The sequence below is a fragment of the Sinohyriopsis cumingii genome, chromosome 6 (genome assembly GCF_028554795.1).
Source record: "Sinohyriopsis cumingii isolate HCF-2022 chromosome 6, ASM2855479v2, whole genome shotgun sequence".
NCBI lineage: Eukaryota > Metazoa > Mollusca > Bivalvia > Unionida > Unionidae > Sinohyriopsis > Sinohyriopsis cumingii.
This window is the reverse complement of record NC_142966.1, coordinates 141,294,390-141,318,410: the sequence shown is the minus strand read 5'-3', so window position 1 is coordinate 141,318,410 and position 24,021 is coordinate 141,294,390. Positions and strand designations below refer to the sequence as shown.

Genomic DNA, 24,021 nt, shown 5'->3' with positions numbered 1-24,021 from the left:
AATCTCTTCTAGGAGAAAATAATTTCCAAAAATTGAAAAACAAAATCATTTCTTCATTTTAACTGCAGAATTTTGAAATCATCTTTTTTCAGCAATAACAAGTTTCAGTGTAACCGCTGTGGTGGACATGCTGGATGTCAGATTTGAACCATTTTCGGTAGGACAAATTTGACATTGTTAGAATTCTTTAGACCTAACGTCATGTCATAATGATCCTCCATTCAGGGAAAGTAGTGACAATGAGATTTTCACTATAGCCGTCACGGCAGCCAGTTTGGATGTAACACTGCAACAATTTTCATTTAAGACTGACAAGGTTATCATAGGAAATTTTTTGATAAAAACCCGTGATGGTATAGCAATCCATTTAGGAGTCGAGATAATATTTTCAAGAAAACCACAGTCGTGGTCATATTGAGAAATATAGTATTCGACACCCTCACGTTTGTTTGTAACACACACACACTCACACAACATATATATATATATATATATATATATATATATATATATATATATATATATATATATATATATATATATATATATATATATATATTATAAACGAAAAGCATCAAGGGTATAATTAAAGCACAAATCTTAATCACTTCATTCATTGATTTGTAATTTCTAACCTGACGATCTTCAAAGGATCTCTAACACTGTCGATTTATCGGCGTTTCAAAGCAAACGGAAACTCTCGATGTAAACAAGCACATAGACCGCTCATTGACCTTTTCTCGTTTCTAGAACACTCCGTTTTAGTAATAAAAAAAAAACTCTGTCATCTGCGTCCAATACTTGCAATGTCTTGTTTTAATATTTCTCAAACAAATTTTACACATAAAACGGAGGAATTCGTTTATAAACATGTTCAAAAGAGATTTAATTCAAACATTTACGGAATTATCGTAATTATCAGAGACGGTAAACTGCATCATATATGTTACTTGAAAACATAGACTCCCCCATGCAAATATGGTGACCGTGATACTAAAGAAACTCATGCTTGGTTCGAAACTACCCTTGGCGACAATCCGGTTAGAACTTATAGATCACTGTATGAAATAGCTAAGTTTTGTGTATTTCTTATATCCTTGCTGCCTTTTGTTTGTAAATTTGGGGGTGGGGGGGGGTTTACAAACGAAATGAAGAATGTGAGAATAATACAGACAGTATCATTAGTAACAAGCAAACCCCATTAAAACATGCGGCAGCGGTTAGGGCGGGCCGGCATGGTACACCTTGCGTGCGCCATTCTTATCCCGGGCTATGTCATGCCTGGCATAGTGCAGAAGACCACACCAATCTCAGAGTATCTTACATAAGATGCCGTGGGCGGCTCTTACGTGGCTCAGACAAAGCTGATTTTCTATACGTGCTTCGCAGCTTTACCCCCTAACAGGCACCTATAATTCGCACCACCCATGCCCGTTTACTTGCATTGCAATAGCCACATCATTATTAAGGGTTATTGTTAATGCACAATTCAGTACATGTGGTGGGGGATGGTACTCTGATTGTGATGAAATGCCTAAATAAATATGATAATAGTGATGTCCTATTTCTTTCAGTTAAATATCATGCACCAATTAGCACTGAGTGTGTCAAATAATAACCTATAATAAAAAGCAATTCCGTACCTTTTTGTCCACATATCGTGATGCAGTGTACAGCAATATGGAGTATGTGTAGTGAATATGAAATGCCACTGACACTTATAAATAGTCCATACAGTGGCAAGGAGAATAAAACTTGGAGAAATTGAACATGAGCTGTTGTTCTGCACGTACTGCTTGTAAACAAATTGGATTCTAATCAATCCTGAACAACCTTGACAGTAGTTCCCAACAAAGGAGTTGGCCATAAGTGACATTTTATGATTAAGACAATAACGCAATCCTCTATGTATTTTGGTAATAATAATACGCATAATGGCATAATTCTAGACCCAAACATTCTAATGTTCACCAAACTTAAAGAGTCTGGAAGATTCATATTCTCCTGTTATGTGTCTTTTTGTACATGCTATTAATTCAGTTTTCTAAATTTTATTAATTATTAAATCATGAATTTAACCCACTATACATGAATACTTGTCATAGTCATCGTCATTACGCATTTTGTGCTATACTTCGTTTAACAGTCACGACTAGCGATGACCATGACGTCACCAGCACTTATATCATGATGCCGTGTACGGCAATATGGAGTAAGTGTAGTGAATATTAAATGCCACTGACACTTATGAATAATCCATACAGTGGCAAGGAGAAATATATCTTGAAAAGTATGCAACTGCTCATATCTGATCAGTTTGCAATTTTGTTAAAATTTGTCTTTTACTTCATTTGAATTACACTCTAAATTTGCGGGAAGTGCCTTCTCACACACTAACAGAAATGCAGACCGCAACTATATTAATTCTCATATTTGCAATTAAATTCAATATACATCTTATGTATGCATACATATAAGGTTTATTTACAATTAGCTAATGGCAAGTACTCTTCATTAGCTGTAGATGCTATTAAGACCGATGGTACCCAAAGATAAAAACTTTGGCTATTTTAATTCTTAGATAAGTACTTGCGATACATAGAAGTAAAATGTAAAAAAGCATAGAAGTCATCTTACTTCAGGACTTTCAAGAATGTTTTGTAATTCTCTTTGTTATAATCAGTACCGACCATAACTGTACTTTCAACATGGAAAAGTTTGATAGCCATCAGGTTACAGTTAGAAGAAGATCAATATGGCAGCCGCCATTACCTGGCATCGTTACGTTTGCCACGTGCATTGTACGTAAGGCCCAATTATACAAAAAATATAACGCTCATTGCATCTTGATTAGTCATCATGCAATACCAACAAGATAATTATAATGCAATACCAACCAGATTATTACAATGATGTTGTTATTGTTATAGGGTTTAACGCCATTTTTCAGCACAAGATAGGCTACACATGGCGGCCAATATTAATGGTGGAGGAAGAACCCAGGAAAACCCCCGGTAAGAACCACCGACCCACGAGAAGCTACCGGCAAGCTTTCTCACATACCCACATTGGCTGAGCCCCGAGATTTGAACCCACGCAGACAGAGGTGAGATGGCAGTGATCCGTGACGGAGAGCGCTTTAGACCACTCGGCCACTCGGGGCCCCCTTATTATTACAATGCAATAGCTCAATACTATCCCAATACCGTGATCTGTTCCGCGTAAATGACAATATTAAATTGCCTATTTTAGCTCTTAAAAATACATTTTCCGTAAAACAGTTTGCTCTTGAACACTGAAATAACAGTTTTTAAGTCAGTATTATATAACTTTAAATTAATTTTGTACTATGTGATATTTTACTATAACACATACACCCACCCGCTAGGCCAATTTTTATTACAGTTAGCGACCAGAATGGTAACGTATTCGACCCCAACAATCAGACACTACCGTTGACGTACTCCAGTTTCAGTTCAGAAAAGCAACCTTTTGCGACCACCTATCAATCATGCTTCTAAAGGCGCTTGAAAGAGGACCAACACCAAAAACATAGTTGAATCCTGTGTTTTCTGGCGAAAAGCGAAGCTAACATTCCACATAAAGTTAAATTGGTGACATATCTCACTTTTGGCACACCAGCCGCTGTCATTTCAACGGTCCCATCATGCCTATTAAAATATTTGCACGTTCCACTAGCACTATAGACGACATTAGTTCCCGTGCCAAAGCTCCCACTGAATTTCTTCACACGCGAACTATTCGACCGAACCTCGAAAATTGCAGACTTTAACAACTGCGCTGAGGATATTGGTTAATTCCCCGCCTTCTGTTAGTAACATGGCTGATTCCACCCAAACAAAAATGCCGCCAAAAAGATGTGTTGACAGAATAGAGTTCTCCGGGATGGTGACAGCATGACCGGCGTCATTGATATCAGAGATCGTGTCTGTGGCATACCTAAACGAACCCCAAACACAACTATGATAAAAACAGCGTACTTAGGACGAATGAGGGGAGGAGGCATTATACAAAATGAACTCCAACAAGATCATCTTTTTGGTACAGGCGGCCGATTCCAAAGATACGGCTACAGAATCAGACGTAAACAGCCGCATGGTCCGAAAACAATGTTGGACTTGTCATCAGTTTTCACCATGAAATTTGGATATGTGTGTAAACAATCTTAGACAAGCCGACTTTTGAGAATGATTTGAGAACACTTAATAGTATCCATTTATTTTGTCTCATATAGTAATCACATTAACAGCTGATGATAAAAGCCATTTGTTGGTGCAAGATTTCTAGATGGATAATTCTTAGAGAAGTTGCCATTCATTTCCAAAAACACCTGTCAAAGAAATCACACAAGTTATATTATTTACAATTATCACATATTCACCTTGAAATTGGTGACAATCAAAACAAATCTTTGACAAATTGATCAAACTCGAGTCAGCAATCTTGGACATATCAGGAGCTCCAAAAACTGTCCTTGGCCAGGTTAGGACTTGAAAGTCGGCATATGCCGCATATATACTACTGTTACAATTATAAGATAACTGACAATAATATAACTTATCAATTAAAATATCTCTGTCTTTCCCATTTGTCATACCTTACTTTAACAGTAAATAGTCAGTCTGTGCGAGAAAACTTGAGATTAACCATGACATCGACTTCAGGAGGGAAATGATTTTGACAGTATATTGTTTGAAATAAAGGATCTATAAATGAAAGTTATGTAATTTGAAGAATGCGGTACACACTTGTGCGAAAAATGTGCTTTTATATATTGTTGTCCATTTTGTGGGGTTTAACGCCATTTTTCAGCACAAGATAGCTACACATCGCGGCCGGTATAACTGATGGACGATTAACCCGGGAAAATCCCGGTAAGAACAATCGACTCGCGGGAAGCTACTGGTAAACTTTCTCACGTACCCATATTGTCTGAGCCCGAGACTTGAACCCACGCAGAAGTGAGATTGCATTACAGAGAGCGATTTAGACCACTCGGCCACTCAGGGTTCCGCTGATATATGCACCGTGGCAAAATTGCAGAATTTAACTCTCTCTCTCTCTCTCTCTCTCTCTCTCGTAAACATACCAAATTATTTGGTGTAAAAACAATTGTTTCAAGAAAAAAGTCTACATTAGTTTTTATAGTGGAAAGGGAGGAAGAGAGCTTATTACAGCGTTCGTAGTTAATGTTTTGAGAAGCTCCTCTGCTTTCATGTCTACCTTCCTTGAATCAATTTCCGTAGATCGGAAGCCTCTAGCTCCATTATATCTGTTCTACTGCGTTTTATTCTTTCTTCATCTTCCTGATGGATATAATGCCATCTGTACATACAACGTTTTCATAAGTCACGTGTAAGTGTTTGGCGCACACGTTCACATCGAGTCATAATCTTCTACAGTAACAGCCCGGTTATTCGAATATGTATCCAGAATTTCTATGGGCTATTTATTTAACTATTAAAAAAAAAAAAAAAAAAAAAAATCTTCAAATCTGAATGTTTGACTTCATTGTCTATGGAAGCCCAAGTGTTTGATCTCTACGGTAAAGGTAAGAAAGTTGTGATTGTATCAGGTCAACGATCTTGTAGAGTATTTTCTTTTTGATAATACAAAGTAATGCTTCTTCAATGAGCTGATACAACCAAAACCCTATTCACCCATAATTTGACCAGACAAATCTTGTTATATACACCTAGCTGGTGGTAGTGAAATATTACCTACATTTACATACTTGCGATTACAACTATGCATACTGTCCGCAAATTTTGTGCACGTAACGTTCTATTGATTTAATACATTTATTCATATTCTCGTTAAAAAAAAAGACAATATAAAATATATTATTTGGACCGCTTGAAAAAAAATATTTATCAAGTAATTACTGAAAAAATGCATGCAAAGGTTCAAACAAGCGCATTCCTTCTAATGATATGTGTATATATACAAACAATGTATATGTGTGAACAAACAGTGCTGTGTCAGCAGTTTAAACAACACTGCATTCAACCCGTCTCAATCGAGCTACACACGTGACGGAATTTCCAGATCCAAATGAAAAGTTGTGGCGATGGAAAATCCGTTGTGGTCCAAGTTGTCAATAATTTGATGTCAAGACAAGACAGTTTGCAAGGTAAGTTAATGCTAAGAACAATTAAACACAAGTATTTTCTTCTCTTTTTCTTCCTATTGTATGTCTGTCTGATAACGTTATATGATATGCAACACAACTTTGATATTGCATGATCAATACAAGATGCGGAAATAAGAATACGATATCGTATGGGTTTTCTAAGAGGGAAATAAACACAAGGAAAAATTTCACACGGCCAAATAAATTCCTCCTTGATTATAAAATAAAATGTGTAGCATACCGGGATAAATGCCTTATGATGGAGACTGCAGGTAGTGCTCAACAGGAGGCGATAATTGTACGTGCGCTGTACAAATGTATCCGATTGTCAATTAACTATTTTTGTCGGGTGACGAATTTTGTGGCTCCCTTGTTTGCTCCAGAAAAGAAACAAATTCTTGACACCGAACCAGCGAAGGTCGAATGGTCTAGGGCGTTCTCTTTTACTGATCAATGCCATCTCACCTCTGTCCGCGTGGGTTCGAGTCTCTGGCTGAAAGAAAGCTCAAAATAGCCTCCCTTTGGTCTGTGTTTCTTAATGGGTTTTTCTCGGGTTATTCCGCCACCTGTTAAACTGGCCGTCTTGTATAGCATGTCTTGCACTGAGAAATGGCGTTAAGCCCAAAATCTAGCAACAACAACAACATATGCTTCATATAAAAACCAATTGTATACATATTGTTAGGTATTTGGAAATATAGACACCATGAAATTCTACAATAAACCATAAAATATATTTACACGTTGCAAAACATAAGAAATGGTTATAAGGAGAATAAATTAATTTTGTTCAGAAACTGGTTAATCTTTAAGTTTTGATCTCTGAAACTCATTAGGAACACATTCACACTCAATAACAGGTATGCCCTTGATATAAACTTATACAATTTTCACAAGCAAAAGAGAGAAAGCAGATAATTAATAAAAAAAACTATGTGCAGTAAAACTGATGACATAGCCATATTAGATTATATGTTTGGTTTAAAGGCTGTGATTTGTGCTAATTTTCGATAAAACAAAAACCGATTACTATCGTCCAAATATTTTAAACACATTGTGTCCTCATTAATAAATAAAAGTGTAATGAATCAATGCCCTTTAAAAATATATTTCTAGTTTCCATTCTACTTTACTTTCCATCTAACTATCACAGAGTAGCAAGAAAACGCTTAATGAATCGAGCAGTGTGCAAAGTTGCAGTTGTGTGTGCGGTGCGTGCGTGCGCGCTCGTGTGTGTGTGTGTGTGTGTGTGATCAAAATAGGTACTTGCAGCAAAATAACAGAAGTTCATCTGCCTTTCCAAGTTAATATTTCAGAAAATTGCTCAAAATACATAAGACTAGTAGTGGATGATATTAAGAGAAAATAAATAAAATTATCTAAGACCCATTATTGTTTTCTATCATTTCTGCTCAGTGGGTGGATGGTGTACAACTTATCCGCGTTCTGAGGACAATAATCACGACTCCGTAGAGTACAATAAAAGTAAAATGTTTGAATTCCTGTAATGAAGTTCTAATTTATGTTTCCTATATCCATTATATTAATTAGTTCCTATTTCCTTTGGAGATGCGATTTCATCGTGCTGCTGATCAGATAGCGATGAAAACCGAAGCGAGCCGGACACATCCTGCGTATCCGAAATTAAAGAAAAGGTGTGCTGCATGGTTTAAAATCTATAACTATATTACTAAATCTAATCTCTTGAGGAGGATAGGAGGATGGGGGTTGGTAGAAAAGGATGGGGCGATCAGAGATGAAGACACACCACCACCAAAGCTCCTTAAATATGAGCGCTCCTTCTTTTTTTCCTCTCTCCAGTAAAAAATGAATCTTATTCATAATTTTCATTTAATTGACATTAATTTAAATTTGCAATTAATGTTTGTATATATGTATCCTACCATTCACTCTTTTAAGATAAAATATTTGCCTGTGTCATTTTCTTAACGAGTTGTGGTAATGAATATTATAGGTTTTCCAACAGTGCACAGTTCATTGAAATGTTATTCACAGAAGAAGGATTATCCGGAAATTCCGTTGGGAATTCCGGTTGCTCTGCCTATTAAATACAAGATCATCAAGCCTATGCCTAAGTTTATCAAGACCCGGATGTAAAGGTAAGCACTGCTGTGGTAGTTAGCTTCCTGAGCAGCCATAATAGCAATAATAATAATAATAATAATAATAATAATAATAATAATAATAATAATGATAATAATAATAATAGTAGTAGTAGTAGAAGTAGTAGTATTGTTATTGTTATTATTATCATTATTATTAATGTGTTGCAAATATTATTTCGCATGACATTTAATTTAATTACTAGTCTATATATTACTACTAGTCCCTTTTGCCAGTGACCTAGTGTTTAGAGTGTCCGCCTCTGATGTGGGAGGTCGCGGGTTCGAACCATGACTGAGTCCTATCAAAGACATAAAAATGTTAATTACAGCTGCCTCGCTAGGCGCTCAGCATCAAGGGGTTATTGTTAGGACTGGTCGACCTGGTGTCAGAATAATGTGATTGGGTGGGACATCATGCTACATGTCTCCGGCATGATGCCCAGTGCTGGACATCACTATAAAATGCCGCGCTGCAGACATCATAGCGATATGACTTAAAAATTGCTAAAGGTACGTTAAAAATCCAAATCACACACACACACACACACACACACACACACACACACACACACACACACACACACACACACACACACACACAATGTTGCCAAACGCTGGCATACACCTTATGCTTTAATGTAACATGCAAGTTATTGACGTATTGCAAATCATGTTTTGCATCTGATTTTCTAAATTTCGCAGATATGACATATTAAAAAATGTAATCATGGAGCAGGAGATACAGAAAAGGAAACAAAAATAGAAAATGGTTTGCCCTAAATTATCTTCTGCTCATTTTTACAGTCAGATACTTGAGTTTATATTTGAAGTACATTTTCTATCAGCTTGTGCATTTGCATTATGTATATCTTTAAACTGAGATCACGCCAGCAAATCTTTCAATTTTACTTTTATTTTTTACAAATTATCACAGATGTACTCGTCACAGTTTGCGACATAGATAAATGTTCATCATATATATATATATATATATATATATATATATATATATATATATATATATATATATATATATATATATATATATATATATATATATAATTTTCAATATATCATTGTGTATGTGTCTATAAGAAAATTTTAAATTAATCTAAAGATTGTGTGCCTGAAAATGTCATCCAGATATTTTGTTTACAATTCATTTTCTTGTATACGCTTATTTAGGAAGGATCCTCGGTAGTGCAGAAAATAAGTAGGAATCATTTTACTGACACTGTTATCAAAAATGAGAGTTTTATCGAACATGTACCTCACGTGTTTCTTTACAGACTGATTAATTTCCCTCTTTACATGTGAAAGCATAATGTGTTGTATTATTGATTAAAATATGACCTGATAAAGGGTATGACCATTATAAAAGAATAATTAATTTTGCTTACACAATTTTAATCTCGAAAATAAACACAGGCACCGACAAATTCATCAAAAGAATGCACGGAAATGGATGTACCTGTTGTCACGGAGGTATATATATATATATATATATATATATATATATATATATATATATATATATATATATATATATATATATATATATATATATATATATATATATATATATATATATATATATATGCATGTATGCTTACCTGTCTGTATGTATGTATGTGAAAGCCACGGATACAAACATGCCATAACTAATAACTGACAATGATTCCTTGCAAATTAATCATATAGTAATAACATTTTCTGGACGCAATGATAACAGAACAACGCAATACTTCTTTGTGCTGTTTATTGCACGATATTACACGAGATTAATTAACTAGAATGTAATTAACAAATTACATATTTCACAACCACCAAGATTTTAATAGACTCTAACAGACGTATAATCATGCAGGAAATAAATGCACGATAAAGTGATCTTGACGCACAAAAGAATGTTGGCATGTATCACCTGATATAAAAGACACAAAAATAAATAGGAACATTTTTTAATGCTATCACATTAGAGGTACTGCAAAGAGTTCATAACAAAACAATAATAAGAATATGTTTGTACATAAAAAATAATTGCTTTAAAAATCTACTTATTAAATTTTTATTATTGTTTACTAGCAAGAACCATATTGTGGCAGACATAGGTATAGAAAAACCTTGAAATGTCAGACTATTTGTAGAAATATAGTTAGCTCGTGTATCTGTACTCATGTTATCAGCCACTACATATGCAGCCTCTGATGAAATCAAACAGTCTACTTTTTTAATCCTTACTTATTCTAATGTTGTATTCCTACTCCAAACTGTAACGGTCTTCTGCGTGCGCGCGTGTGTGCGTGCGTGCGTGCGTGTATGTAATTATGTTAAATGCAGAGACTTAATCTATGTCAGTAAAAAATAATACTATGTTGCAGTGATCCCCTTTTATGATTCTAGGTATATCTGGATGTATACAGGGTATATAAAAAAAAATGCTATGCTGTCCAGAGCTAAGCGTACAACTGAATCGAAGTCAGTGAAATGTAGGTCAAAGTGACCTTTTTTGTTGTAACCATGTGTTTCTAACATAGATACAGCTAGTTTGATAATTCTAGCATGAACATTGCTTGAGATATAGCTTTAAAACACACATTTGTCATCGAGGCGTTTAATAATAGACACAGGCACATGCATTTTATTATGAAGGCACATACATTTTATAATGAAGGCGTATCACTAGTAAAAATACTGAATAAAGAATATGTTGAGATCCGCCTTTCACCTGTTATCTACAAATACGTATAATTCATTTTGAATTGCACTGTTATCACAGACTAAAACTCGTAAATACATGTTAAAGCTCCCAAATATACTCTCCAACAAACCAACCATGAATAATCTCTCTCTCTCTCTCTCTCTCACACACACACACAAACACACACACACACACACACACACACAGAGATCCGTTATTGAATTACATTACTGTCCACAAACACAGCCGAACCTATTTTGCTATTATGTAATTTTTAAACAAGTTTGATTCGTGTTAAGGACTACTATATCCGTTTTAAAGACTACCATATCTAGGTTAAGGACTGCTACATTCATCGCAAGGATTGATGTAGGTGAAATATATTTTTACGGTACATCTCGCACTTGTACATGACACGTATTCCAAAATGTATAAAACGTTCTTAGAAGACGGGCATTGACAAGAAATGCCATGTACATTCCGGAATCATCTATTGAGTTCTACTCTTATGGCTAGATCCAGGGTCCTTAATAGGCATTTCCTTCTGCACCTTTTTTCCCGATAACACATTGTCTTCTTCGTTATAGACAAGATCACCGACAGGCACAGTTTCATAAATATAGCCCAGAAGCATGCGGTTTTGTCTATAACGGTGTTTGGATTACAACTTTTTTTTAAATATATATAAAAATCAAAAAGAACATGAGACTAGTTATCGACTGCCACTAGAATAATCTAATTTTGTTAGCTCCCAAAACTTCAGAAGCCGAATAGGACTGAAAAATTCGAAATTCTCCAAATTTTGAGTTTATTTTTCAAAACTTGTTTTGTTTCCTTGAAATTATGTATTTTTCTTCTAAAGATTTCGACATTTTATTATTGTTCGTCTTCTGATATCTTAATAGGCTTGCGTTAAAAAAAAAATTCCTAAGCCCAAAACATTTTTTAAGTTTTAACTGACTTCGTAAAAGTAGACAGTGGTGGTTGATATTGCTAGCATGTACCCTTGGTGATGACCACGTATGCTATCATGAACATGTCTATGACTTTTTTCAAAATAGCTTTACTGCTTGGTTTCAGAAATACCTTAAGGAATAAAGGGAATAATGGGAAGTATTAAATAAACATGAAAATTTATATCACAAAGTATGCACTTAATCCTCTTCGTGTTTATAATGTTCATTAGCCCCGGCCTTGGGCCGATAAATCGGCCTTTCACCCGTGACGATATTGATTTTCGGACATAGTCAATCAGTATCAACACAGATTTGTGGGGTTGATTTATCGGACTACCCCAGCCTCGGCCCGCACCACCAAATAAAAAAAAAACAACACAAAAACAAACCCCCCAGACATCTCAAGGGACCCATGACGAAATTACCGACATACCACTTTCTGATTATGATCGGGAACCGATAAAGGTTCATGTTTTGTTGACCTTGGAAATCCCGTGCCCATCGTCTTCAATATGATCAGATCAAGCGTTGCAATTATTTTTTTCCTAAAAGGCGTTTTCATTAGAACATCTATGTTCTGAATGAAGTCTGTCACATTCATAAATGTGGAAGCTGTAATTTGATTGGTCAACAGAGCATGACTTCGTATCGGCGTCCTTCACATCCACACTATGACTAAGTTATCAATTTTAAAAACTTTGACGTGGAAACGATGCAGATCATAAAGGGAAAATACTGTATCAATCTTGTTTACTGAATTACAAGAATTACCTCCCTTACAAAATCAATGACCTTTTCAATTTTATCATCTTTAACTGAAGTTTTAGAAACAATAAAAATTACCTTGCTTGTTCTAGTAGCAAAAGTTTATTAAATACGTGTACCATTTAGCTGTTATTGTTTTGTGATTAAACTCAGTGGTCAAATATAATTTTTATACATTATAAGTTAATAATTGTGATAACAGTCACTTGCGTTATTAAAGCTAAATCATATATTTGTTTTTAAAATAATTCAGAATGGCTTATGAATAAATTAAATAGTTTACAAGTACTTCATTACAGTGTCAGTTAATACTATTAAAGAGTACAAATTTTAAAGAAATTGGGTTTCGAAATTTCGGATTTTAACAATTTCCTATTTTCCCTTAAAAGATCCGATCCAGAGTCATAAAGAAACACTGCAGGTGCTCGTGAGAACTTTTGGAAAGTTTTGTAGTTTTATATCATCTAATCTCCAAAGATTCTTCCAAAGACTCTTTTCATTTTTTATACTGAACTTCTAATGCATGATATAAACGTTCACAGCAAAAAGTCAATAAACTATATAATTGGGTATCAAATGGTATGAATAGGTTGCATATTTTATCCAAACAAGAAAGTTTAGAAAAGAAACAATAATGGTTAGCAAAAGAGACGTTATTTTGCCTAAAACTGGAAAAGGTTGCAGAATTATTTATAATAACTTGATGAAGTGTAGAGAAGTATTAGACATTTGAGTACAAGCTAAACAGAAAATACAAAGTAATCTACCAAAGTTAGTTTGATTGGATAAAACATTTTGCTTTCACGCTTAACATAGCATATAATTCTTGTAGCAAACAACAGTGAGTAAAATAAATTGGAATATCAACTGACAATAAATGTACTGTCTGCACCGATTCACCTAAACCATATAATCGTTATTTTTCGGGGCTGTACTTTAACAAAACTATCATGGAATGATCTAGCCAATGGATTAGAAAAGATACCAAGTACTCCCTTCCTTTGTCACTTTTAAAAGTAATTGTGTGCTTGGTAAAAGCTAAGAATGGAGTTCGTTTTATTTAGGACACTGATAGGTAAAGGATACATATACATTTTACGTCACGAAAGAATGCCTCTATCTTTATCTTGTACAGAATATTTATAAAAGGATGCCACATTTGTGAGAAGGAAAAAGTGAATAAAAATAAACAATACATGTTAGTGTTTTAAAACAAACAGCACACATGTATGTAAAATATAGTGTAATATCATTGTTATATTTTTGCCAGTCGCTTTAAATTACCATAATACATGTATGAAAATTGATAGATATCTACACAATCCAGAATTATTATTATTCTCTCTTTTTACTCTGCACCTATCTCTTTTGTATTACGCTGGATGAATAAGAGCACCTTTCCACATTGATATATACACTGATAGCAGTACATAAGTCTACCTACATTCTTTATAACTTCTCTTACTTCTTTTCTCTATTCTCTTTTATTATTTATTTTTTAAAGGGGGATGCGGAAGTTAATAAATAAGACATCTCTGTATGTTAATTCGTATATAAAACTAAATTGCGTCATCACATATTCATAGATGTAACAATGTATATATAACAGCCAGTTTTCCGACCCACAATTACCTGTGCATGCGGAATATTTCTAAACGGAAATAGTGTAATGACCCAAACGACAACATAAACTTAATAGTGTGTTCCTAGATAATACACGTTCAGTAGTTGATACAAAGGATGACTTTGTTTGGCTTGTTTTACGGTAAATCGACACCATTAGTTAGTGTCTAAGCAAAAATGAGTAAAACTATGAGGCGCCGTAGCGGACAAAATCTGGTCCAAATAGAACGTTATAATTGAAATTTTAATGTCATATGTCCAGAATTCCAATTTCACATGTTGTATCAAAAATGCTTGTCCTTAAAATTCCATTCTCTAGGTCGAGAGTTTAGATTGTATCTGTTGAATTAAACAGCAGTGATTGAAAGTTATATTTTCTATGTCGAGGTTTTAGATTGTGTAGTTTGAATTACACGACGGTGGTTGAAATTTCAATGTCATACGTCGAGAATTCCTAATTTACGTATTGGTTCAAAGAATTTATGTTGAAAGTTCCATTTCATATGTTGAGTATTTAGATTTTATCAGTTGAATTACACAGCGCTAGTTGAAAACTCGATGCCCAATATCCAGTTTTTAGATTGTATCTTCTGAATTGCACGGCGGTTGTTTAAATTTTAATGTCATATGTCGAGAGTTTTAGTTTAACATGTTGAATCACGTTCATTGTGCTGAAAATTCCTTTTCGTATGTTGAGTTATTAGATTGTATCTATTGAATTGCACAGCGGTGATTGGACATTTTATTGTGTTTGCCAGAATTGTTATTTTTATATGGTGAAATGATATGTTAGTGTTAAAAGTAACATTACACAATGTCCACTTCAACAATTCAAAATAATATCGAGTATTAAAATACATCATTCGTGTATTCAATTATGAAACGCCATTACATTTCATGCATTTACAGTTTGAAAGTTACCATTCACAGGTCGAGAATTACTATGAATTTATTCGCTAGAGGACGCATTCGTGAACGGACCGAGTTAACTTCAAGCAAGGAGGCTGCTTCTCGTTGCTGTGAAATTCAACAGATGAAATCTAAATACTCACCATATGAAATGGAACTTTCATCACAAACAGTGTTGTATACAACGTGTGAATTAGGGATTCTCGACATATGGTATTGAAATTTCAACCATCGTTGTGTAATTCAAAATACACGCTGTAAATCGTCGACATAGGAAATAGATCTTTAAACCACCACTGTATAATTCAACATATAAAATCTAAAATCTCGATCTTGAAAATGGAACTTTAAGGAGATGCAATTTGATCCCACACGTAATATTGGATTTCTCGACATACGACATCGAAATTTCAACTGCAACTTTCTCATTGGACCAGCTTTTGTCCGCTACGGCGCCTCATATAAAATGACTAACGCAAAGACACACCACATTAACCGACGCGTGCTGATCCGATCGTATGATTCAGAACCCGCGCCCTTTCGGTCGAGATTCATGCACGCTAACGATTGCATCACTGTGTATCCTCCTTCTAATTGTTTGGAGGAGTGGGGAGGGGGAACGTTAATTTAGTTCCAATATGTCGTAATTGAATCGTCAAGTAAACAAATCTGAGAACGAGGGTACCAATGGACTGGAATGTGAGTACATTCAATTTTTTGTTTTGTCCTCTTTGTGTTAAGTTTTTTTTTGTGTGTTTTTTGTTTTTCAGTATGATTATCATCATAAGTACGTAGTAGTAGTAGTATTAGTAGTAGTAATTTCACTGACAAAAAATATATTTTGACATATTAACTTTCACGACAGATTACAAAGTCTTTGATTTTTTTTATATATGTAACTTTACTGTAATCATCGTTGTATTATCATCGCTCACGTCATTACTATCTTCACGTCATTACTATCTTCATATACGTAATGGTCTTGGTCATTGTTATTATTATTATTATTATTATTACTATCATTATTATTTGCGCTGACTATTGTTTTCCCACTGCCAAGATTGCAGCAATTAAATATTACAATCTGATTAAATTAAGATCATTTTCTTTTATATAGATCTGACAAAGATTTATTTTATGGTAACATTTGGAATTCTCGTTTCATTTATTTTAAGTAACCTATCAAAAAAAATTGTTGCATGTTCATTAGATTGTTATCGTTAAAAACGTTATGTTCCGAATTAACTTTTCAATTTCATATATGCAAAAGCTGTCATCTGATTGGTGAATGGAAGGATCAACATAACATGACCTTGCATCAGTCCTTGTCCGAGAGATCTCTGTCATCTCCGAGATATTGATTTTTAATCAGGTTGTCACGTGATCCATTGTATGCGCGACGATATTCAATACAGATACAGATACACGCTGCTGCAAACAGTTCTCGAGGGTCGTTGTGTACGTGTTTAGATGCAATTAATAGCTAGATCTATCTGATTGATAGTTTTACCTGCCCATGACAGAAATTTAGAACAGTGGGACAGTGTTAACGCTTTCGTTTTCCGTGACCCCTATTTCCATTTTTAATATCATTGAAAAGCCATTCGTGCAGAAAGCATTGACTAGGAATTATCGACGGTAGTAAATAAACGGAAGCCAATGAACGCTTGCAATATTTACTTACTTCCTGTTCAAAAATAGATCCATATTTCGAAAATGAAAGCAACTGGCGGACCATTCCCAGGTTAAAGCATGCTTTTCTCGCTCAGAAACTGTTCTTAGTTCAGCTTTTCACGCTGTTTTGATACAGGTAATGAATAACTGACTCGTCAGAGGCCCCGAGTGGCCGAGTGGTCTAAATCGCTCACCTTTACGGATCACTACCATCTCTGTCTGCCTGCGTTCGAGTCTCGGGCTCAGCCAATGTGGGTATGTCAGAAAGACTGACGGTAGCCTCTCATGGGTCAGTGGTTCTTTCCAGGGTTTTCCGGGTTCTTCCTCCACCATTAATACTGGCCGCCATATATAACCTATCTTGTCCTGAAAAATGGCGTTAAACCCTATAACAACAACAACTGACTCGTCACTTTTACCTGCCGTAAAAGGTTATAGTTTTAATTTGGGACATTGTAACAGCGGAACCACTTTCATTATATTTTTCACCGCGTTTCTACCTTTATAATATTGCAATTACCGTTATAAAAGAAAGTACTGACTGGGGAAAATCGAAATGGAAGTAAATTAACCCAACCAATCAACGCTTGCTTTATTTCTTACTTCCACTTCTAAAAATAGATCCGTAATCGGACTGTGAAATATAATCAGAAGGCATTCTACGATGTTAACTTGACTGGTACGACAAAAACCATGATATCGGAGTGGATTTTAAAATTCCGCCTTACGTTATCAGGTAAACGAATAGAACATGTTTATAATATACCATAAACGCATAATATCGGGTACCTTGAAAGTCTATGCTCTGATACATCTTTACTTACTTACAAGGATATATATTTAACTATCAAATTCAACAAAATACACATAAGCAGTATGTGTGATTTGAATGAAAAGCGTGTTTATTATATACCTTTTAGTGGAACCCAAAATAGTTTTTTAAGATGTTAGTGTGCCGCTAATAATAATCATGACAAACAGCGTGATAGTTGTGTGGTTATTCGAAATTAATGTAGTATTTATCTGTGACTTGTGTATATTTTTACTTTTTAATTCAGAATGATAAAACAATAATATGAAAAAGAAACACGTACTGTATCAACCAATGAATAAAAAGTATCGTGCTTGTAAGCGTTTTAAAAAATCAGAACATTTAGCTAAAGTAATTATCGTCTCAAGACAACGGATAAAATAAATATTATTCAACATTCAGTCGAATATTGTAACTATGTTTATTTATGTTCTTAGATAATACAATTTCAGTAATTTGTGTTTATTACAAAGTGCGACCGCTCCAGTGGCCCAGTGGTTAGAGCGTCCGCCTCGGATGTGAGAGGTCGTGGTTTCGATCTCCGGCTGAGTCATACAAAGACTTTTAAAAATGGTACTAACAGCTGCCCCGCTAGGCGCTCAGCATTAAGAAGTTAGTTGTTAGGACTGGTCGGCCTGGTGTCAGGATAATGTGACTGGGTGGGACATCATGCTACACATGTCTGCAGCATAATGCCCCAGTGCTAAACATCACAATAAGCTGCCACACTGCAGACATCGTAGCGATATGACTGAAAAGTGTTAAAGCTACGTTAAAAATCCAAATCACACACACACACACACACACACACACACACACAGTTAACTGACCGGATTGTATTAATTCTTTGTGACATTGCGTTAGTCTTTTTTACTTATCGAGTCAGAATATTTTTGAAACATAGTTTGAAAAAACTCATAATATATACTATATCAACTTATCCACACATAAACAACTTACCCACACAGATAAGCTCCTAAGTGAAGGACTTCAACAAAATAGAAACCATGTAATTTAATTATTGTTATTATCTTCGAGAGACAAAGGCATACATAATACAAAACATTCTCTTGAAATCAAATGAAATAGTTAACTCTTTTATGTGTTCGTGTAGCAATAATAATGCAATGCTGAACACCTTTTTTCTTCTGTTGCTTCTTATTTTATACCCAAAGATCCCTAAAGCATTCCAATATGTATGTATATATATATATATATATATATATATATATATATATATATATATATATATATATATATATATATATATATATTGATATATATATTGATATATATTGTTGAGATGAAATATGTATTTAACATATACCTGTTAACAGAAGCCTTCAATAGTTATTGTATAATATCAGGACTAATATTTGTGTTTGTTACAAAATTAGCATTATGTTACAAAATTAGCATTATGTATTATCTGTGGCCTGTGTATATTTCTGTCACCTATTAATTCAGCTTATTAAAGCAAGTAATTGTTTAATAAAGACAACATGTGTTTTATCAACTACTGAATAACAATTATCATGTATTTCAGCATTTTCAAATAACAGAACATTTTACTGTTCGTATTATCTTCTTAAGTCAACGATTAAAATAAATCTGGTGCAGTTTTCAGTCAAATAATGTAATTACAGATTTAGGTACTTAAATGACGAGAACTATTTCAAAATAATACAGTATAATATAATTTAACAGTATAACAATAATTTGATAAGATTGAATTGCATATAGCTTAATCATCCTTTGTTTAATTTGATAATGAAGATAACATTATTTTTTATTTTTCATTATATTAACACTACTTTCGTCGTTACTGTCATTAGTAGTAGCAGTAGTAGTTGCGCAGAGTATCGTTTTCCGATAGACAATATACTGCCAAGAGTGTCTGGGCTTGGGGTGGTTTAGTGGTCTAAATCACTCGCCATTATCGTTCACTACATCTCACCTCTGTCCGCGTGGGTTTCGAGTCTTGGGCTCGGCCTTTGTTGGCATGTAAGGAAGCTTGCCAGTAGCTTCCCGTGGGTCGATGGTTCCTACATGGGTTTTCCCTCCATTAATTAAAACTGGTCACCAAATGAAATAAGTCACTCTTCCATGCGTGAATGTTGCGATAATGATAATAATGTTACACTCTATTTTTATATTGACCATTATTTAATACCCAAAGATACTAGTTCTACTGCCCATTTTTTAATACCCAAAGATCCCAGTTATGTTACCCTTTATTTAATACCCAAAAATTCCAGCTGTATACCCAAAGATTCAAACTATATCGTTCACCATTGGGAATCATTTTACATCAGTTCACATAGGAATCATAATGCTTTAATCCACCACTACTCATGGGAAGCACTACCATTTGACTTATAGTAGTACGCAACCATACTTGTGGCCGTTTTTTTATTATAAATTACATTTGTAATCTGCATGCCTCTCTGAGTCATTATGTAAATATATTACTGGGGTGGTTAAATTTGGATCGAGATATCTGGGTCACTTAACGTAAATATACAATTTCAGTTAAATACGAATATACTCGTTGCAAAGATATAAAAATGACGATATAAAACAGTGGTGATAATAATAATATAATAAATGCATGACGATATAATATGTAATATTTTATTGTGAATTTTTTTCTGTATTGATGCAATAGAGAGGAGTAACGATCTTCGACTTTAAATTAGCAATCTTCTCCTTTACGTAATTCAATTTGATGACGGAGCTTAGTAATGTAATTTCTACAGTTATATAGGCTGTACTGTAATTACCATTCATAGCTTAAAATAGATTTGGGGTTTTCCAGCGGAATTACCCACAGTGCGATCGATTCTTGTATATATATTCTATCCTCACTTGCATATCACAATTCATTCGACAGTAAGAAGTTGAATGCGACGACAAATAAAAGAATATACTCACTTCAAGAATAAGAAGGTAGAAATAACAAGAACAGTTTGAAATGACGGTAATACATTCTTTTAGCTATGTAAATTAGTGTGTATTGTAGACTGAGGTTAATCATTGATGCACAAGTTGTCTGAAATATGTATCATATTTATATAATTATTATTATTATTATTATTACTACTGCTAATGCTACCGCTACTGCAGATGATGATGGTTTTAACGATTCTTAGATACTGAACTAAACCAACTGATCATTGTATGCACTTATATTTGCATGCATGTATGTTTGTTGACGATGTGCATCTCAGCCTCGGGTGTCATGATGATACACGCATAGAAGCAGGGGCGGATTAAGGCTCACTGGTGCCCTAAGCATTGACAAATCTTGGTGCCTCCCTCCTTTCCTGGGAAGATAACCCTAGGGTGCACCATGATCAAGAAACAGAACATTATGATCAATTTGCAGTAGTTTTATCAATTTATTTTACAAATCTTCATTCGTTTTTTTTTCTTTTCACCCTTTTCTCAACTTTGTGGTGTCCCCTTTGGCTCTGGTGCCCTAAGCACGTGCTTGGTCTGCTTAATGGTTAATACACCCCTGCATAGAAGTCACTATATCATCTGCATCAAATTACAAGTCTTAAATTTGTATTGCTACCGTTTTTAATGATCTTAACTTAATCAGTTATCCACAGTTATTGTGTCACTGAAAATATACCTTTCCGAAAACCGAAAAAGGACAACAAGCAGGCCCGTTGTTTACCTTAAAAATTTTAGTTTATTTGAAACGTGTAGACGATGACAGTGTTATGGATCCCCTGGTGACAATCAGGTTGTAAATTATAAATCGATGAACGAAATAACTATGTTCTGTATATTTTCTATACTCTTGGTGATTTTCATTTTTTTTAAATCGGCAAGAAGAAGTTACACACAAAAGGGACGGTAAACAAAGGATATAATACGTAGCAATTTAAAAAAATATTTTGATCGTTTTCTAGATGGTAAATAATCGATTGCCAGCGTTTAACCGTTATACTTTTGTCATAATTTTGCTAATAACGGAGTAATAAACAAGAGACACATCGATACGGTTCAGATTATATTTGCCACGTACAAAAAAACATGTAAACTATTAGGCAATATTACGCAGCGTTTTTCGATATGCTTCTGTCGACTAGTTTTTAGTTCTACTAAGTGGCTGAGTGGTGCATGCCTTTACATATCACTCGTACATCTCACCCTGTACTGCTGGGTAAGAGTCTCGGGTCGACTAACGTGGGTAGGTGCGATAGTTTATCGGTAGCTTTCCGTGGGCCGATGGTTCTTCCCATGATATTGCCGAGTTCTTCCTCAAACAAATATACCGGTCGCCATGTATAGCCTATTATATGCTGAAAAATGGCGTTAAACTCAATAAAGGCAAGGTAAAGCCTTACCCAAAGACTTAACCATTGAACACTAGGATTTTTTTTGCGATTAGTTAAATCGTATTGTAACAAGAAAATCTTCACATCTATGATATTTATTGTTGCATCGTTATAACGACGATGTATGTCTGTATGTATGTATGTATGTATGTATGTATGTATGTATGTAACCATACTAGATATCGTTAAATCCTGTAAGTAATAGCGATAATTACCCGTAACCTTTTCCTTTTTCAGATTCAGTTCCAAGGGATGATTCACGCGTCATCAGACAACACGAGTCAGAAATATGGTTATGTTTCCATGGATTCCTCAAGCTCTAATAACAATGTAATGACTCCGGCTAGAAATTCCTCTCATGGATATTCAGTCATGATCAGTCCAGGCCATGGAGATGTGTGCAATATTTCCCAGAATTCATCTTACCTGGAAACCAAGGACTTGCCTCTCTATTTTCTGTGTCAGAAACTATTAAATATTGTGTCAGCTGAAAGCTCCGATAACACGCAAGAACAGTTTCAAGCATCACTAACACCTGAAGATGTATCTGACCTTGACCGCGAGTGCCAAGTGTTTTCTCAAGATGAAGATGGGGACACGTTGTTACATATCGCAATAATACAACAGCGTGAAGACTATGCTTTGTTATTCATAGAACTGTGTTCCGACCCACGTCTCCTGGATATTCAGAACAATTTGTTCCAGACGGCGCTCCTTTTGGCGGTTCTAACTCAGCAGACGACAATTGTCAAACGACTTGTTGAGAAGGGAGCCTCGTTGACTTACCAAGATCGCAGGGGGGACACAGCTCTTCATGCAGCTTGCAGGGGAAAGGGGAACCTCACAATTATGAAAGCACTTGCAAAATCAGTGACATTTGGCCAGAGTCTAGAAATCAGAAATTGTGAGGGCCTCGCATGTCTCCATCTCGCCGCCAAGGATGGAAACCTCGAATTACTGCAATTCCTTCTGGAGAAAAAAGCTGACGTGAATGCCAGGGAGCTAAAGACTGGAAGAACCGTGCTTCACTGGGCTGCAGAAAATGGAAACGTTGACGTTCTGAAATTTCTGTTCACCTGTTCAGATGTTGATGTTAATGCAGTTACGTATGATAACAAAACAGCTTTGGAATTAGCACGAGGAAACGGTTTTGCAGATGTTGTCATGGATCTGTTGTACGAAGGAGCAAATGAAAAGTCGGATTCGGACGATAACAATGAATCTGACTCGGAAGAAGAATAAATCAAGACCACACAGACTAGTATGTGACCTCGTGTAACTTTTATCGGAGAATATAGCTAATGATATCGATTCTAGATGTGACCAAGAATGATTATGATACTCTTGATTATTCCATCGATTATATCGTCGTTAGCCAATATTTATATCCATGATGATATTCTCTCTCGATCGATCTCGATCTCGATCTTGATATAGAAAATATCGTATATATAATGTAGATGTCATTAAGATCTGAATTTAATTTGAACGGTTTAATGTTATACATATTTCCATTCTTTTGCGAAAAGGAAGATATTCCTGAATCAATAAAGACAAGCAAGTATTAACACCTAAATCTTGACAACTGAATTATAGCAATTTTTAGGATTTAGAAAATTTATGAAGGTTAACCGACATAAGTTGTTTTTGATTGTCAATGGTTGATAAAGTTATTTTGAGTGCGTGACGTTTTACGTGTTTTGCTTTATTTCTCGCCTTGCATTCGAGAAGCATGAGACTCGTGCAAAAAAATGTCCAATTATCGGTCATGGCAGTGTTTAATACACATAATAATGTGAAAGATAGTTGTATAATGTGAAATATAGTTGTTTCAAATAAAGACTGCCTAATATTTACGTAATTATTTGCATCACATTAAACAAAATAATTATTAAAATACTTACACTAACGTTCAGGTTTACAAAATCGACGTCAAAAATTAGGACATTC

The 24,021-nt window shown here is 34.8% G+C and overlaps 1 protein-coding gene across 4 annotated transcripts; it reads left to right on the top strand.

Annotated features, from left to right (window-relative positions):
• The first annotated feature begins 6,050 nt into the window (after positions 1-6,050).
• LOC149798138 (NF-kappa-B inhibitor cactus-like) lies at positions 6,051-23,753 on the top strand. 4 transcript variants are annotated; one of them, XM_089963247.1, is made up of 3 exons: positions 6,051-6,154; positions 8,130-8,274; positions 22,309-23,753. In XM_089963247.1, the coding sequence occupies exon 3, from the start codon at positions 22,324-22,326 to the stop codon at positions 23,311-23,313; it is 990 nt and encodes a 329-aa protein (XP_089819373.1). In that variant the 5' UTR covers positions 6,051-6,154; positions 8,130-8,274; positions 22,309-22,323; the 3' UTR covers positions 23,314-23,753. The 4 variants fall into 4 exon arrangements, with proteins under 4 accessions (XP_089819373.1, XP_089819369.1, XP_089819372.1 ...); XM_089963243.1 differs by lacking the exons at positions 6,051-6,154; positions 8,130-8,274 and adding an exon at positions 15,577-15,933; XM_089963246.1 differs by lacking the exons at positions 6,051-6,154; positions 8,130-8,274 and adding an exon at positions 17,520-17,644.
• The last annotated feature ends 268 nt before the right edge of the window (positions 23,754-24,021 follow it).